Here is a 16692-nt window from a genome sequence, read left to right as displayed (position 1 = left end):
ATTATACTTAAACTAACTAAGTATTATTTTATTTTTTTACTGTTACACTTGTAAAGGATTCTAGCACTTTTTAAGGTTTTCAATAGCATTTAGAGCCTTATGGAACTTTCACAATGGCCCTAGTGGAGTTTTGGAAATCTCGATATAAGGCTTTTTCTTTTTTACTACATCTGAATGGCATTTTCAACACAAAACTACTCTATCTCTATACAGGGTGTTACAAATTCGATGCATTAGCATTGCTATCTCAGAAACTATAGTTGATAGAGCTTAAGTTAAATGGAGGCAAAGTTGTGCATTTTATTGCTAAATAATTTGGTAAAAAAAAATTCTAAAAATTTTCATTACTTCCGGAGATATCCGACAAAAACCGAAAAAGTCAAATTTCTATTTTATTTTTTTACCTCTTCAAGAAAACAGCTCCGACATTTCGTTTTTTAGATACCATCATCAATTTCGATTTTTCAAATACGAACCTAAACTTTTTATTTCGTTTTCTAGTAGCTACACATCTCCTGAAACCAATAATGTGTCACACTTGTCAGAAAACTATACCTAGTGTATTACGTACTTGGTACTTTAAGTTTTTTAAATAAATTAAGCAATTGAAATTGATATGTTGTCATAATAAGTAGATAATTTAACTTGATATAATTTAATAATTAGGTACATTGGTACATCTTCGAAAAAAAGAGAGAGTTTCTTATAGTACTTTTCATTTATTTTAAAAAAATTGTTTTTGGTTAGTTATTTATTTTTCAGATACTCACATGTTTGAATTCGAGGTTGAGTTGAAACCGCTTAAACTTTAGTTTTAGTGTTAAAAAGAGCAAAATCTAAATCTTAAATCATATCAATGTAAATTATCTACTCATTATGACAACATATGAATTCCAAAGGCATTTAAAAAAAAAACAAGTACCTAAGTACACTAGGTATAGTTTTTTGACAAGTTGATGATGTCTAAAAAAGTGCCTCCAGAAGGTGCCATTGATTTTCCAAAATAATCAATAATAAAGTGGTAAAAAAATAAAATAGAAATTTGACTTTTTCGGTTTTGGTCGGATATTTCCGGAAGTAATGAATTTTTTTTTTACCAAATTATTTAGCAATAAAATGCGCAACTTTGCCTCCATTTAACCAAAGCTCTATCAACTATAGTTTCTGAGATAGCAATGCTAATGCTTCGAATTTGTAACACCCTGTATTTGATAAATCACGCTGTTTTGTTTAAAAATACCTTGTCTAGAAACTGAAATACGACCTTCCAGTTGATATTTTCAAATGAGAATGTTTTGTTCTCTTTATGAATTCTACAGAGAGTTCTAAGTATTTTTATGAAGATTACTCTTATGTTAATATTTATTGATTCTAAATGTTCTGTTAAAAGACGATTTTCTCTCATTTTGGAGTATCATAGTGCCTAACTCGATTGAGACAGAGCAATACTTTCATATTTCTATCCTTTGCAATCTGTCATCCTGTTGTACTTAATTTCAACAATTGTCAAAAATGCTTTAACTTAAAAAATGTAGACCTACCAAAGTCAAAGACAATATTATCCTGCAGTACAACTCAAAAAGTTAAGATGGGAACATATGCAAGTGGTTTTGCTCAATCTGCTTAGAAGCAATGACACTCTTAAATGTAAAAATGTAATTTTTTAACCTTCATTTTTCTAGAAAACAGCTGAACATCAACCAAAGGTAGGCTAAATGAAAAATAAAAAAAAAATCGAATTTATTCCATACTTTAAGGACACCCTGTATAAGATTGCTATACAACTTTTTTTCGTTTTTGAACTTGAGTTTGACGTAAATTTTGTTGGGTTCTTGTGATCCTATTTTATATTTCTGTGTGAATTGTCGTGCAAAATTCACTTGTGGATAACAATGTTCCGTATTTTTTATGTACTTTTCGAGTTTTCTTGTAAACGTGAAGTTAAGGAGGAGAGCTTTGCATCATTTTGTAGTATTTTTTATGCTCTTTCCAATTTATTGGGGTCAAAAATTGTAAAAACTCTATTGTCAAAAGTGCGAAGGATTCCAATACACAGCAAAAGGTATATTAGCTCACAAAAAGCACTTGAAAATTTGACTTTGACGTTTTACTCACTATATCTTATCTTTCGCACACATTTGTGACACTATGTAGAGCAAACTCATTTTGGCCATCATTAAAAGCCAATCATTAAAGAAAACAAAACGCTCACTTAAATAGACGTAACAAGAATATGGATGATAAAATTAATGAAAACACATAAACATTATTATTTAACTTTCCCCATGATTGCAAGTATAAAACCAAGTAACAAGCAGTAGTTTTAATAATAAAAGTTTTTTGAAAATATCTTTTTTACTGGAATTTAATAGTATAAGTTTTCACTTGATGATTTTCAACTAAAAAGGTATGTATATTATTAATAATAACAATGCAATCAAACAATTAATTGAAAGAGCCCATATAGTTTTGTCAACAATAAACGTTCCTATACTCATTTCTATTCGTAACAGACTTGAGCATCAGTTAGATTCCCTCCAATCGATTTGATTAACATCATTAACCTAAATGGTAGGGTTCACTCTCGTTAATAATTAAAGTCTATGACTCGAAGCCAATAAAAATGTTGATATGTTTATGGTGTCGCCGATGTCGAATGTTACTTTGTATGTGATTGCTTTTAAGAAATTTTAATGGTTAATGCTTGTATTTACCAGGTGTTGTGTGGAAATCACATAACGCCGTCCAGGTGCGAGGGACAAATTTAGAACGAGGCATAAAAGTTCTTTATTTACTCTTAAAACAAAACGCCTTTGTAGATGTGCGTCTATTTCGGGAGCGATACTTTTTTGTTCTCCTGTAGCAGGTTTAAGGGTTTGGTCGATGATTTTCCGCGGCATCAAAGCGGACTTTTTCGAATCGAAAACACATAATTCATTCGGTCTATTATAGCTATTTTAAGTGCCGACACATCGGCACACATATCACTCCGGACCGAGCAATTTAATCTATCAGACGGGAAAAGCTAACCGTGGAAAGATATTCCGACACGATGACAAGTGATTCTACAGGAGAACAAGAGACGAAAAAATTATGCCACATGTGTAACCAAAGACCGTGTGAAAGAGTTGCTTCGAGTCTGCTACTTAATAGTCCGTATCATAAAAGCCAAATTTTATTTTCTATACTATCGATCTTTTGCTGTCGTCAGCTATTGCTCCGTCCGCTATCACACTTCATGTGGAATCGACATTTTCTTACAACTAAGGAAATCGTTATACACGTAGAAAAGAAAGAACTTTGGCTATGTTAGAGCCTGGTTACATTAAATGTAATTTTAAACCGCGCATTCCTGCCTGTTTAAATTACAAGCCGATGGCGCCAATCTCCCAAGATGTTTAAATGAATTTAGCAGCCATATTAGTCAGTTCACGCCTCTTTTAAGTGCTCTTTGGCTTTTTTTTTTGTAAACCACTTTTACTCCTGCTGGTTCCTGACACGTTGTTTATATTAAATTTGAAACTTCCAATCCATATTCACACATACGCACAGCTTTATCTATGTATACAGGAACAAATTAGCAGAGGAATAATTCGAGTGATTAGTTTTTGCTCTACAACCCATTCGGCTTTACCTACACCTACGTCGTCCGTGTCCTAAATCCTGTTATAATAATTACTTATCCCACTTTGGAAACCTTTGTTTTTGTTGTTCCGAAGCTGTCGCTGGAAAATTTCCTAATTTCACCCGGCAAAAACTTGCTCGAGGCGTAACTGACAGTTCAGTGTTCAGGATCCCATTCACCTGACTTTTAAAGGATTAAGAGCTGTACGGTTAATTTTGAAACTTTATACCTTGCCTTATTATGGATTTGTTTCTAAATATATTTATTTTGTTACAGTCCTGCAAAGTCTGCAATAAAACTTTTGCCAACGTGTACAGGCTACAACGACACATGATTAGTCACGATGAGAGTGCAGTTCTCCGGAAGTTCAAGTGTACAGAATGTGATAAAGCTTTCAAATTTAAGCACCACCTCAAGGTACGTTAAGTTTAGTAAACGCAATCAATATGGAAAATCCTCTACATTTATAAGTTTCAAAAAATTATACATTACTAAGCTAAAATAAAGACTGAAGCTATAAAAAAAAACATTTCTTGTTTTCAGGAACACATCCGAATCCACAGCGGAGAAAAACCGTTCGAATGCGGAAACTGCGGTAAACGCTTCTCGCATTCGGGCTCTTACTCTAGTCACATGACCTCCAAGAAATGCCTGGTAATGAATCTGAAGCTGGGTAGAACTCGAGGCACTTTAAACAACCCCCTGATGGATAAGAACCTTCACCATAACATGAAAAATACCAAAAGGCCTTCGGCCAGTCCCATAAACAACAACATTTCCGGAAGTCCCAATCATAATTCCCCTTACCTGCCCATTCTGCCTAAGTATCCGGAAGCTGCTGCTGCCTTATTCCAGTCCCATTTGAGCGGTAATCCTTCAATGACTCCATTTTATTTGAATCCGCATAATCTTCTGAACGCCACGCATCCTATTAATCCTTATTCTCTGGGTCACATACTGGAGCAGTTGCAACAACAAGCGCATCAACAACAGCGCAGCTCAAGTCCTGGAAGAATGTCCATGATGGACACTTCAGCTCATTCCGAATCAATTCCGGAGAATTACTGTAAACCTGAAGAAGATAAAATCAGCGTTACAGCTTCAGACACTGAGAAGCATGAAGATTTGGATAATTTTTCCAAGTCAAATGCTTCAGAGTGTGGAGAACTGGTAATGGATGAAGACATGACCAAAGGTGATCGCAATGACCATGAACCTGTAGATGCAGAAAGTTCAACTAAAGTGGCTGGTGTTATTGAAACTTCCAAACATTCCTCTGAAGAAGAGCAGTTGCCGCATTATAATGGAGTTGAAGAACTTGAGGGCAAAGAGTCTCAGAGTGAAGGACTTGCAGCAAAATTAGAAGATGCGTTAACTCCGAAATCTGACTCGAACACAAGTGGCACTGAAGATCAAGACTATGAAAGGAGTTCAACTTTCAATAATATGGAAGAAATGGACTCTGAAAACTATGCCACAACAGATCACGTAAACGAAGATGGTCGAAAAGTTAGAGTTCGTTCTTTAATTTCAGAGGAACAGTTGCGGATACTGAAAGACAAGTACAAGGAGAATCCCAGACCGAAACGGGAGGAACTTGAGAAAATTGCCCTCAGTATTGGATTCCAAGTTAGGGTAGTGCAGGTTTGGTTCCAAAATACCCGAGCCAGAGACCGAAGGGAGGGTAGAGTGATACAAGTCCCTTACAGCCCTTCGGGTGCGTCAGGATCTCGATACTCTGTGCCTTCGACTCATTTGAGTCACCCAACTATACAACAAGATATAAGCGAACAGCCTCTAGATTTGTCTTTAAAACGCGGTAGCGTATCTAATGAAACCTCACCTTCTTGTTCCCCGAGACGACCTCATTCAGTATCTCATTCCGAATCTCACGACGAAGTAGTGAATCTCAGTCATAAATCTTCAAGAAGCCCCACTCCATATATGGCCTTCCAAAACCACTTCCAAGGATCGAATTCTTCCGAAGGAATGAGACAGTCACCGTCACCTCTAGAGTATAGCAGTAGTCGATTGGCTCAAATTTTGGCTCAACCCGCTCACAAACTTTCTGGTTTTCCTGGTATGGGAATGGTGCCCATGGATCATCTCATCCAGTTTGGTGCTCACGATCTTCCTGGTCTCACTCAACTAATCAGCAGTAGAATGAGTAGTTTAAGTCCCAGTTCTGTTCACTCACCTCAAGATGGCGGTCACACCGACGAAGAAGCGATGCAGAGCAAACGGGCCAAAGTCCAACAACTATTGCTGAAGAGCATGAGAAGTCCAGGAGGACTCATGTCAGAACAAGAAGTTGAAGGACAATTCCAATGTGATCAGTGTGATAAAGCCTTTTCAAAGCAGAGTTCTTTGGCCAGGCACAAATACGAACATTCTGGTGAGTTGATAGTGTGACGAATCGCTTATGGTTTTGATATAATAGTCTTTATATTTTTACAGGACAACGTCCCCATAAATGCGACGAGTGTCCTAAAGCCTTCAAGCACAAACATCACTTGACAGAACACAAAAGACTGCATTCTGGTGAAAAACCTTTCCAATGCAGCAAGTGCTTAAAAAAATTCTCCCACTCAGGGTCTTACAGCCAACACATGAACCATCGATACTCTTACTGTAAGCCTTACAGAGAATAATTACTTTACAATAATTTGTAAATAGTAAGAATAGGTTCGCTTTGTGCCACAATGTACTTGTTGTGATTGGCGTGTATGTCTGATTTTCGCTTAAATAGTTGGAATTCGAAACGAATGCCAAAATCACGATTCCAACCCAGAATCTCTGTATCGTTTTGAAGCTGTGAATTCGTGCCATATGGATACGTGAATAGATTTTTATATTATGATACTAACGTTAACGCTTGCGACTTGTATTGGTGTTGATTTTGCATAATTGAGTGGTTGTGCAATTATAATGAACTTATAAAGGATTGTGATTGGCCACAAACCATTTTAGTATTCGATTTGTTTGTTCTACAGTGCTCCCCAGTGTATCTAAATAAGTACGTAGAGTCTCAGCAAAATTTTGATCAAAAAGTTGTTTTTTCCATGATTTCAGTCTGTGATATTCACTTTGATACATGCTACAACTCAGATGTAATTACCAATGAGTATAATTAAATATTACCAGTGTTTGTCAGACAGATGTTGCAGTTTAGTTATACAGTTTTTGGTAAAAATAAATTTTACTGCTGAGACACCTCACCTCAACAGATTTTACTTGAAAAAGTTGATAAAATCCTTCTCGTAAATCCCCCCCATTTAGAAAAACTACTTAGTAATATATAACAACGTTTCAAAAAAATCTTTAAGTAACGTGAAAAAAACAAAACATTTAATTTAAGATATTTTGCCAAAATTTGTATATAAGTTTTCTGGTACCTGTAAAATACTCACTCGTTAGAATGGCATTAATGTACCAGAACTAATAATTAAATCCGTGGTCTTCCGCCACTACATTAGGTGGTGTAATTGCAGGCAGGGGGCGCTCATGGCAATTTTTCGTATTTTTGTTTCGTGCAATATTTTTGTGCGATATTTTTTGCGTGTGCAACAGTATCAGTTTTATTTTAGATTGAAATGAAATGTGCCAAAGAATTCAACCAAAATGTCTAATGAATTATATTATTAATTGTAGATATGTATTTATTAATTATAACGCTAAAATTTAAAGTGCCAAGAGTTAAATCAACGATTATACTAACCCTCCCGTAAAGTGTATAAAAAATATCGCTGACCAAAATTGGGTTTCGGATTACATCGAAATTTAGTTCTAGGAAACTTTAACCATTTCGGCTTAAATTATTTTTACCATTTACGAATATTTTGCCCTTACTTTGCAAACAGTACAATAAACGGCATTTAAAAGGTGTTAATTGACAATACGTAGTAACAAATAGATTTTTTCACTTAACCTATACAAAGAAAAACAATGGTGCCATTTGTTAATAATAATAATGATAACGTTTTATAGATGTTTTAAGTAAGGTACTCTCTAAAATATTTGTAACAATGAAACGACGGTGATTTGAGTTACCCATTCGATTATTATAAATAGTTGGAAAATTATATTTTAGAGTGTTTTGCAAATATACATTTATATAGCACTTGAACCATTCCAAAATTGCGTACCTATGTATTAATAGGGTTTATATAATTTCCAGTGTGTGAAGTACGTACATAAGGTTTCTTGACAATAACATAGTCGTTTATAATATTAATAGAGGACTGCTAATGTTAAAAATTTTAATCTACGATAGCATTTATTAATATAATGAAAATATAAACACGTCTCAGATATGCAGAGGTATATTATTATATTGAAAATTTATATTATACAGGTTGTGTAACCTACCGAAATAAAAAAAAAACATTCTGTATATATTTTTCTGGTGTACATAAAAAGCTTTACTTTGACCGTTTGATGTATTTAAATTGTATTTATGATACTTATTTTAATAATTTGTAATATAAAAAGTTACATTTCCTTAGACTAACATCACACCACTTTTTATTTTTGTACTCTTTTTAATATTTTTAGTTTTGTTGCTTATATAGCGTATTTTTTTGTTACAATCGTTTTATGTGTTAATAATAATTTTGTTCAGCGATTTTCATTGGCTAGTTTTACCAAAGCAGATGTAAATAAAAGTGTTTAAAATTAGAATTATAGTTTTTTTTTGTTTGTAAAGATGTTCCTCAAATTTTTTTTTTTTGTAATTATAATTTTGTTTTAAGTATTTTCTAGTTGAACTTGTAAAGACAGTGATTACGATAAAAGGGATGTATAATGTAAAAAAGCTAACTTGGCAAGTTATTAGAAATTGTATTTTAATCTCTACAAATAAAGTATATAATAAATTATTTTGGTTTTTATTTTCGTATTGTCACCGTGAAACAAGGGAAACTCAGTATATTCCTAGGAATAAATAAATCTATAGGAAAAATCAAAGTAAACTAAGATGATGTCACAAATTAACAATAATGCAAATGTTTAAATTAGTTTGATTTGTTTTATATTTAGTGTTAAGTTCTAAAATGCTAAACCATTTTTTTAAAATGCTAAAACCATTATTTTTTAAATAATTAACAAGAAAATACTAAAATAGTGCCCTCAGCTCCGTCTGACGTAGAAAAGGCAAAGCTTAACACAATTTTTGATAGGAATCTAGTTGGTTCTCTCACGCCAGGTCAATGTAAAGTAATACCTATTTTGTTTTATAGATGGCGTATTTAGCAAAAATTGGTTTGGTGCAACAAATTTTCAAATATTTGGTAGTTCAGGGAGGTTGAACCACTCAAATTAACCGTCTTGAACTCCTTTTTCCAGTGGTGCTGAACAAAAAATTCTATACATCTGAAAATTGGGTACAGGGTGACCAAAAACAGTCAATCACCATAATTTTTATGCATACGCTGTATACAGGAAGCAAAAACTTACGTTACTGAGTTAAGAAGTTAATTAGGAATATTTTTTCTCTTTTGCAAATTTTTCGTAATCTTCACCGTTTTTGATTTATTTAGCAAACACTGGTTTGATGCAACAAATTTTCAAATCAGTTGAAATTGTGGTTTGAAAATTGAAGACCCTGTAACTCAGTTATTTTAAAGAGTTCAGGGTGGTTCAACCATTCAAAAGAACCGTTTTGAGCTCCTCTTTCCAGTGGTGTAGAATAAAAAAATTCTATCTAAAAAATTGCGTACAGGGTGAGAAAAATAGTGAACCACCATACTTTTCTTGCACACCCTATATACTAGAAGCAAAAACGACGCTGCAAACTTACGGTGCTGGGTTAAAGAGTTGATTAGAGATATTTTTGGTCTCTTAAATTTTTTTTGTAACTTTCACCGTTTTCGAGTTATTTAGGAAAAACTGGTTTGGTACAACAAATATTTAAATTAGTAGAAATTATTGTGGTCTGAAATTTGAACACAGTTTAAAAGGAGAGTTAGAGACAAAATTGCCTGTAAAACCCACTGGGAGTGAAAAAACGACTGTTTTAAGCACATTTTTGGAGTCCTCATTAAATTTCCTATCCAAAAACCTGAAAAACACTACAAAATTTGATACAGTCACGGAGAAAATTGTTGTCAAAAATTAAAAAACGTTTTTGTAATTTGCCAGTAATTTACCGGTCAAATTATATTTGTAAAGTAAAATATTTACTTTACCGGTAATTTACCCATCACTACTAAAAAATGTACTGAAATCCACGGGTAGATATTATGTAAACAATATATTTTAATAAATATAACAGTAATAAGTCCTTATAGTGTGATGGTTTTAAGTCCATAAACGACTCAAAGAGAGCTTTTATCAAGTATTACAGTTAAAACATAAACAATTGCTTCTAATATAAAAATACTATAATTTATAGAATCACAATAACACAACTATAACCGGTTCACTCCACAGGGCATAATAAATAATACTTTGGAGCTACAAAGAGTATTCTGTTAGTGCCTTGCCCACTGTAACTTAATAAATACTCTTATCATATTATTTTGATCGTAGGAATTCATCTTTATTAAAGTTTAGCAGCTCTTTCATTCGTTCAATGCACACTTTTGAACCTTCGTGAGCTTCTTTGGATATCTTGAAGTCAAATCGAATAATATAAGAATCTAAAAAGTGTATTTAGTAACATACCAAAGAAAAATTCAAAAATCCATGGGGTAGGCCTTCCAAAATGTCTAGAGTCACGTCGTTCCCCACCGCTTTGAGTCTTTTCGCAAACATCACGCAATCGTCTAAACAGGGATCTAGTTGAACAGTCTGAAAAATTTAATTTGCTTGCAAAATCCTATTAATCGACACTTTAAAAACAAACCAATATTTTAGTAGGAGGGAACTTTTTTAATGCTTCATCAGTAGCACGGTATGGACTCATATACGGATTGTTTGGCACAGGAATGCACAGCTCGTCCCAAAGTCGGTTCGAATTGTCGGTTTCTAGGACTTTTTCCTGTCCGCGATCTCCGAGCATTTTACTAAAATGACCCTTAATTGAGGATACGAAACCGTACAATCTGGTCGGAATGGAACTACTCTCTACCGTCGATGAAGACGAACAGCTTTCGGGTTCCGATACCTGCGAGATTTTTGTTCCTTCAGTATCTGTGTCTGACTCTAAAAAAGAAAAAAATAATGCCGGTAGGTCCCAAGAAATTCTCTTACTTTCTGTTCTACTAAAGTTTTTTGTTTATCTACAGGGTGGCTTATAGTTTGACTAATCTAAAAAATTTTCGAATTGTCTTATCAAATACCATTCGAGCTCAGATTTTTAACAGGATAATTTTTCCGCTTGTCTTCTCATACTTTCTTTATGGTACAAAACTCGACCTGTTTGGCAAAATCACTCGAGCTACGCTACCTAACAGGTCTCGTGCAGTTACACCAAAAAGAAAGTGTTCTAAGACAAGCACAAAAATTATCCGGCTAAATCTGAGCTCTTATACATACATCTTTTTTGTCATCCCTGTAGAACTTTCGCACCAAATATGAGTCTTCCAGCTTTAGAACGAATGGTGATACAGACAATTTTCCATCATAGTAAAAACTAATATTTTTGTGAAAAAGATGAAATATTAGAAAAACTTTAGGTTTAGGTATATGATTATTGACAAAAAAGTTATAAAATTTCATATTTCATAAAATAGGGGTTTCTACTTAAAAAACTAATATATTATCTGCCACGCCTTTATGAACCAAATTGTATACCCAAAAGTAATTTCAAACTCTGCATCTCAATACTCTCTAAAACTTTTGTATTTACCATTTATTTTGAATTTCTCGAAACTAATGAGATAATGAACTATATCGTTGACTCACCCTGTACATCAACTACATTTTTTCTTATTCATTTTTAATTTTAACTTGCTTCCAATATTCCTTATGCACGTTTTGGATGTGATGTTTACTTTCTTTGTAATATCTGTCAAAACATCTATTATCTATTGCATTGTTACGTCATCCCGTTTTACAATTTACATATCAAATTATTACGTTTTAAACAACTTTAAAGTTACATTGAAAGTGCAGTTTTCAACGTTGACTAAAGAAAATAAAATACAATTAACCTAATGCTGTAAGCACATTGACATCATTTCAGTTGAAATGCAAAAAAAATGACATAAAGGTGAGGTTTGATGGATAGTTTCAATGAAACTAAAATAGTGGGCAATTTATCTGATTTCAAGATTTCAATATTAAAGTCGACGATGTTTCAGTATAAGGCTGAACATGAAGAAATCAATAAAACTAAAATCACATAAAAAGTTTGCAAATATTTAACAAAACCAAAAAAAGATGCAATAGCGCGATTGCCAAACATTACAGTTTATTGGCGTTTCAAATTAAAACACGTTCCAAACCTAACATTATAAATAATATGACACTGTCACTTCATATTAATGAAACCAAGTGCTAAATTCCTAACCAAAAATCAACGTAAACAAACAGACAAATGACAGCTGGAACGCCCGAAACAGTTTTCAGAATTGATCACCAGAGGAAGTACCTCTTATCTTGAAACGCCAATAGATTGTCTACTTTAAAGAAAAATAATGAGATATTTTATGTGTGTACGAGATTCTAGTTCGATTTTACTTTTAACTTTTGTAACGTACAGTTAGTCATTCACTTATTGTTTCTTGTCAAGCCTAATTATTAAAGGTTCAAAATATACGAATAAAGCTTCAGATTAGCCAAAAAATACATAAGCGTCAGCCACAGGTCACTCAATTAGAGCAAGCAACCAAACATACCTCCTTTATTACCCCAGAAATTATTGTATGAGCTGGAAAATAGTGATCCCAAGTAATCCCTACCTAGTACATATTTGTGTACTATATCAGCCATGTACTTTTGACTTTTCTCGATCTCTGCAGACGTCACATCCTTATCATTTAGCTCATCCATGTTCGAGTTCAAAGAGCCGCAAGTCAGCGTATCGGATGCCTCAGACACTGGCGATTTATGCGCTTGAAGCTCTTCCAGATCAGATTCTGTTATTTCTTCGAAACTTTCCGTATCCGAATTGTACAAGTCAAGCGTGTTTGATACTTGGCTATCTGGAGGACACGCATATGCTAAAATAAGATGTTCCAATGTAAGAAACGTATACCTGAACAAATACGTGTTGTAGATAATAGACGAACTGTTGAAACGACCAAATAACCACTGAAGCTTTTATATCAAAATAAGGTATTTTATGAGTGTCTAAGTTCCATTTATTTTAGAAACAATGGGCCATTTTCATAATTTTTTTATTACGTAATTTTAAGGGCAGTCTGAAATAAAAATTTTCTTAACTCACACTCAAAATAATCAGTATGAAGATGAAAATGATACTACAAAATTTGGTACAGTCAGGGAGAAAAGTGGTATCAAAATTTGAACTGTCAGAAAAACAGTTTGAATAAACAATCAGGGACAAAGTCACCTTTAAAACCCACTTGGAGGGAGAAAATTACTGTTTTAAGCACATTTTTGAAATTCTCAATTTATCTCCTATCCAATAACCTAAAAATTTGGTACAGTCAGGGAGAAGAAGGGTATCAAAGTTTGAACTGCCAGTTTGAAGGACAATCAGGAACAAAATCGATTGTAAAACTCACTTACAGTGAGAAAATCACTGTTTTACACGTAAAATATTCCTGGTAAAGTAAAATATTTACTTTACCGGTAATAGTTTTACTACTAGCAACACACTCAATATACTCAATAGTGTAAAATACTTAAAAACAAATAAAAATCAATAATTTTTACCTTTTAAACATCTCATAAGAAATCCAAAAGGAAGTAAAGGATCCATCATACACAACAATCTTGCGGGAGACGGAGCAAATTTAATCAAAGTAGGGGCATAAGCTGCAAATATGCCATGTGGTGTAGGTACGCCAGTATCTATGCACTTTAAAGTGGTGCATAACAAAAGATTTGCTCCCGCTGAATCCCCTACAGCCAGAATTTTTTCACCTAAAATCAAAAGCACATAACTTCAATATTTATACCAGCCTTTATCCTAATTTTTCTACCTGAACTCCCTAAAAACTTGTGGTTTTTTAATGCCCAACAATAGGCGTAGTATACTTCTTCTAACGCTCTTGGAAAGGGTGCTTCCGGCGCTAAGCTATAATCTATGCTCAGTATTGGTACGTTAAGACGTTTTGCCCAATCTCTGAGATATCCTTCGTGGGATTTGGAAGACTGTGCCACAAAACCTCCTCCGTGACAATGAACAATCAAACCTTTTGAACACGGTTCCACTGGACTTTTGTTTTTCGTCCCGAACATGCCTTCCCTTACATGGTAACTTATTAAGCGAACTTGTACTGATTTAGGACCTAGGAAAATACAATAAAAGAGTAGAAACATTTGTGAAAACCAAACTTTTTCAAATATAGGCAGTTAGTCAGTGACGAAAATTAAAGAGAAAACTGCAGAACAGCTATGCCTAAAGACGAAATGACCTCTTTCGTTCTCTCTTAAAAGATGTTTAATGTCTAAATAGAGGGACATTGAACAACATTGAAACAAAATTATAAGTCAAATATCCAAGAAAAAAATGAATGGGGACCTTCAAAACCGCAATTGAGTTGAAGTGGGTTAAATTAAAGGAAAGTCTTAATTATGGTAGATAATTTCTTATTGAAATTGAAATTCAATTTTTTTTCAGCTTTTGAGAAATTTAAAAACATTGTTTTTTGGATTTTCGTATTTATTTTTGACTTTTATACAGGGTGTCTTGCGAGGTAAGGACAAAATTTCACTACATGTTCTTTAGACGAATTCGAGTAGAAAATGTCCTATAAACATGGGTAACTGATATAGTTTTTCCAGTCATTCTGCTGCGTCTCGTTTTAGAACCTCAATCGCGAATGATCTCGAACTCGGAATGTAAATTCACGCAGCTACACAGTGTCCCAAGTAAACTAATTTAATACAGAAAACAGGTAATATAAAGTTAGTAATAATAAAGTGATGATGTTAGGTGTTAGAATTTGAAAAAACAGTCACCTGACCTTAGAAAATCAAGTTTAAGCTTTGGGCACATGGTCAAATCAAGTGTCAAAAATTTGGAAAAAACTTTATGTTGTCACCTAACCTAACCTAAAAACTGTCACGTGACTTTTACAAAAATAAATTTCAAGCTGTTGGCTTTAAAAATTTGGATAGTCATTAGTCCTAGGGGCAAAATGTCATGTACAAATTGTCAAAGCAGACATGCTACTTAATTAATCTGACCTAAAAAGTGCCATGTGACCAAAAAAAAATTTCAAGGGTGTATTTCATAAAGGTTTATCATTGTCCCAATACCAGGGGCTTTATAACTAAATTTAAGAATGCCACAAATGTGTAGGTAAACATTTCAAGGCATTCTGAGGCAGTTTAAATAATTTAAAGGCATTTCGAGGTATTTCAAGGTAATATGAGGCATTTTAGGCAGTTTTAAGGCATTTTGAGCAATAATGAAGCATTGTGAGGTATTTTATAGGCATTTCAAGGTGTTTTGTATGCAAAAAGGCATTTTGGTGTACAAAAAACTATTGGCAGTCTACCCCTCTAGAGGACCCCTTTAAAAATGTATATGCAATTAAATGTATCTGACAAAGTTTAGAGTATTTGTTCTTGTTAAACATCATTACATTAACTATCACATAATAGTGATTAGTATGATTTATTTAGTAAATTCAAAACCACTTACCTATATGAGAACTAGGCACAGGAATCTCAATTTCTTTTCCATCAACAGTCAATGTTAATGGTTCTGGGGCAATAACAATAACTTTACATACAGCAACAGTTGGAGACACCACTGAAGGCAGTTGACTCATCAATTCACTTTCAGACAAAAACCAAAATGCTTTACAAAAGTCAACATCTGCACTTTGCGAAATATTGACTATCCTTTTAGCTCTTTGCTCTGGATCTGTTATATATTTAGTTGTAGTCAAAAATGAATTAGTTGCCTTTGACAGTATTGAACCTAAAACATTTCCTCTCCTATACTCTTGCATTGATGATTTCAAATATGAATACTAACCTTGACTGTAGTAGGCCTCTGAGAATATAGCCATGGACAATGCAATGAACTGCAAAACATTCTTTAAAGAATCACAAAACTGAAAACAACATCAAGTAATGATGAGTTTAAGACTTAATTCAATTAGTATTACTTGAAACCCTAAAGATCTACCATAAAAACAATATTGATTTATATCCTGACAAACAGAAACCAGCTCTTCCAAGGGACGATCCTCCACAAACAAATTTCCAGATGTACTCCAAGATAAAATAGTTTGTAAGTGCTTGAAACATACTTCTAAACTTGATAAAAGATGTGAACAGGATTCTATCTCCCTGGAAAATTAATTATACAATAAAAATGTCTAAATGATCCACAGTCTTACTTTGTTAAAACATTTTTCCTAAACAACAAACTGCTTCTCTTATATAAAACTTTTTGATTCAGATCTATAGCATATTTTACAGCAAGCTTGACAACGTTAACATAGCTCCTATATCCATTGCCTGGAGTACATTCATCAAAGTCAAATTCTTTTACTCTTTTGTTGACTTCTAAAACTCTGGGCAGCAACATATCCACAGCATCGATAATAGCCAAAAATGATATATAGAGCCGCTGACCATTTTCACTACTATCCTTGGCGAAAAATTCTGCATTAGTACTGCAGAATTCTTTCAAAACTTTGGTACTATCAATTAGGGATTCTTCAGTGTCTTCAGTTGATACATTGCTATTATTTGGGTTTTCAGTGTCCGTCATCGTGAAGACCTCAAGTTACTAATAATTATTATAGCAACATTTGGGCCGGACTTCAGTATTCGAAGTCCACGGTTGATAAAATATGTAATTTTGTAAAAGTGCTAAAATTAACTTTAATTAATTGGCAAAAACAGGAGAAAATTGTTTGTTTATATTATTATAACATTTCTGAAATGACTCAAATGTGAAAAGTGACATATCAAAATGACAACATTGACTTTTGCATAAACTTATACCTTAAAGGACATATACATGTATCACG

At 33.5% G+C, this 16692-nt stretch overlaps 2 protein-coding genes across 8 annotated transcripts in view; one reads left to right on the top strand and one right to left on the bottom strand.

Annotated features, from left to right (window-relative positions):
• The window catches only part of zfh1 (Zn finger homeodomain 1), a 200471-nt gene extending 191969 nt beyond the window's left edge, over positions 1-8502 (top strand). For 5 of the 6 annotated variants that reach the window (XM_081982135.1, XM_081982136.1, XM_081982138.1 and 2 more), the window contains 3 exons: positions 3902-4042; positions 4169-6020; positions 6083-8502. In XM_081982135.1, the coding sequence (XP_081838261.1) occupies positions 3902-4042; positions 4169-6020; positions 6083-6276 (2187 nt within the window). In that variant the 3' untranslated portion in view covers positions 6277-8502. Of the gene's footprint in view, positions 1-3901; positions 4043-4168; positions 6021-6065 lie in introns of all 6 variants that reach the window. The other variant, XM_081982137.1, reaches the window with a different exon arrangement.
• A 1354-nt stretch (positions 8503-9856) lies between these two features.
• On the bottom strand, positions 9857-16619 carry Hsl (hormone-sensitive lipase). Of its 2 annotated transcripts, none has more exons than XM_081982143.1 (10): positions 16054-16619; positions 15820-16003; positions 15687-15765; positions 15348-15629; positions 13678-13986; positions 13409-13618; positions 12406-12729; positions 10470-10768; positions 10289-10414; positions 9857-10234 (listed from the first exon to the last, which is right to left on the bottom strand). In XM_081982143.1, exons 1-10 carry the CDS (start codon positions 16428-16430, stop codon positions 10139-10141), a joined length of 2286 nt encoding a protein of 761 aa, XP_081838269.1. In that variant the 5' UTR covers positions 16431-16619; the 3' UTR covers positions 9857-10138. The 2 variants fall into 2 exon arrangements, with proteins under 2 accessions (XP_081838269.1, XP_081838270.1); XM_081982144.1 differs by having other exon boundaries at positions 12469-12729; positions 16054-16617.
• Between the last annotated feature and the right edge of the window lie 73 nt (positions 16620-16692).

This window comes from Ips typographus, linkage group LG6 (assembly GCF_016097725.1).
Source record: "Ips typographus isolate SLU linkage group LG6, UJ_Ityp_2.0, whole genome shotgun sequence".
In the NCBI taxonomy this organism is placed as follows: Eukaryota; Metazoa; Arthropoda; class Insecta; order Coleoptera; family Curculionidae; genus Ips; species Ips typographus.
Note: the sequence above shows the minus strand (reverse complement) of the source record. Positions and strands in the feature narration are given on the sequence as shown.

Bases quoted from the DNA above. Each gene is read 5' to 3' on its own strand.
- Hsl (XM_081982143.1), bottom strand. From the start codon at position 16,430: ATGACGGACACTGAAAACCCAAATAATAGCAATGTATCAACTGAAGAC. The intron at 15,766-15,819 runs GTAATACTAATT...TGTTGTTTTCAG, and splicing joins GTAGATCTTTAGGGTTTCAA to TTTTGTGATTCTTTAAAGAA. The intron at 10,235-10,288 runs GTATGTTACTAA...TTTGACTTCAAG, and splicing joins GATTTTTGAATTTTTCTTTG to ATATCCAAAGAAGCTCACGA.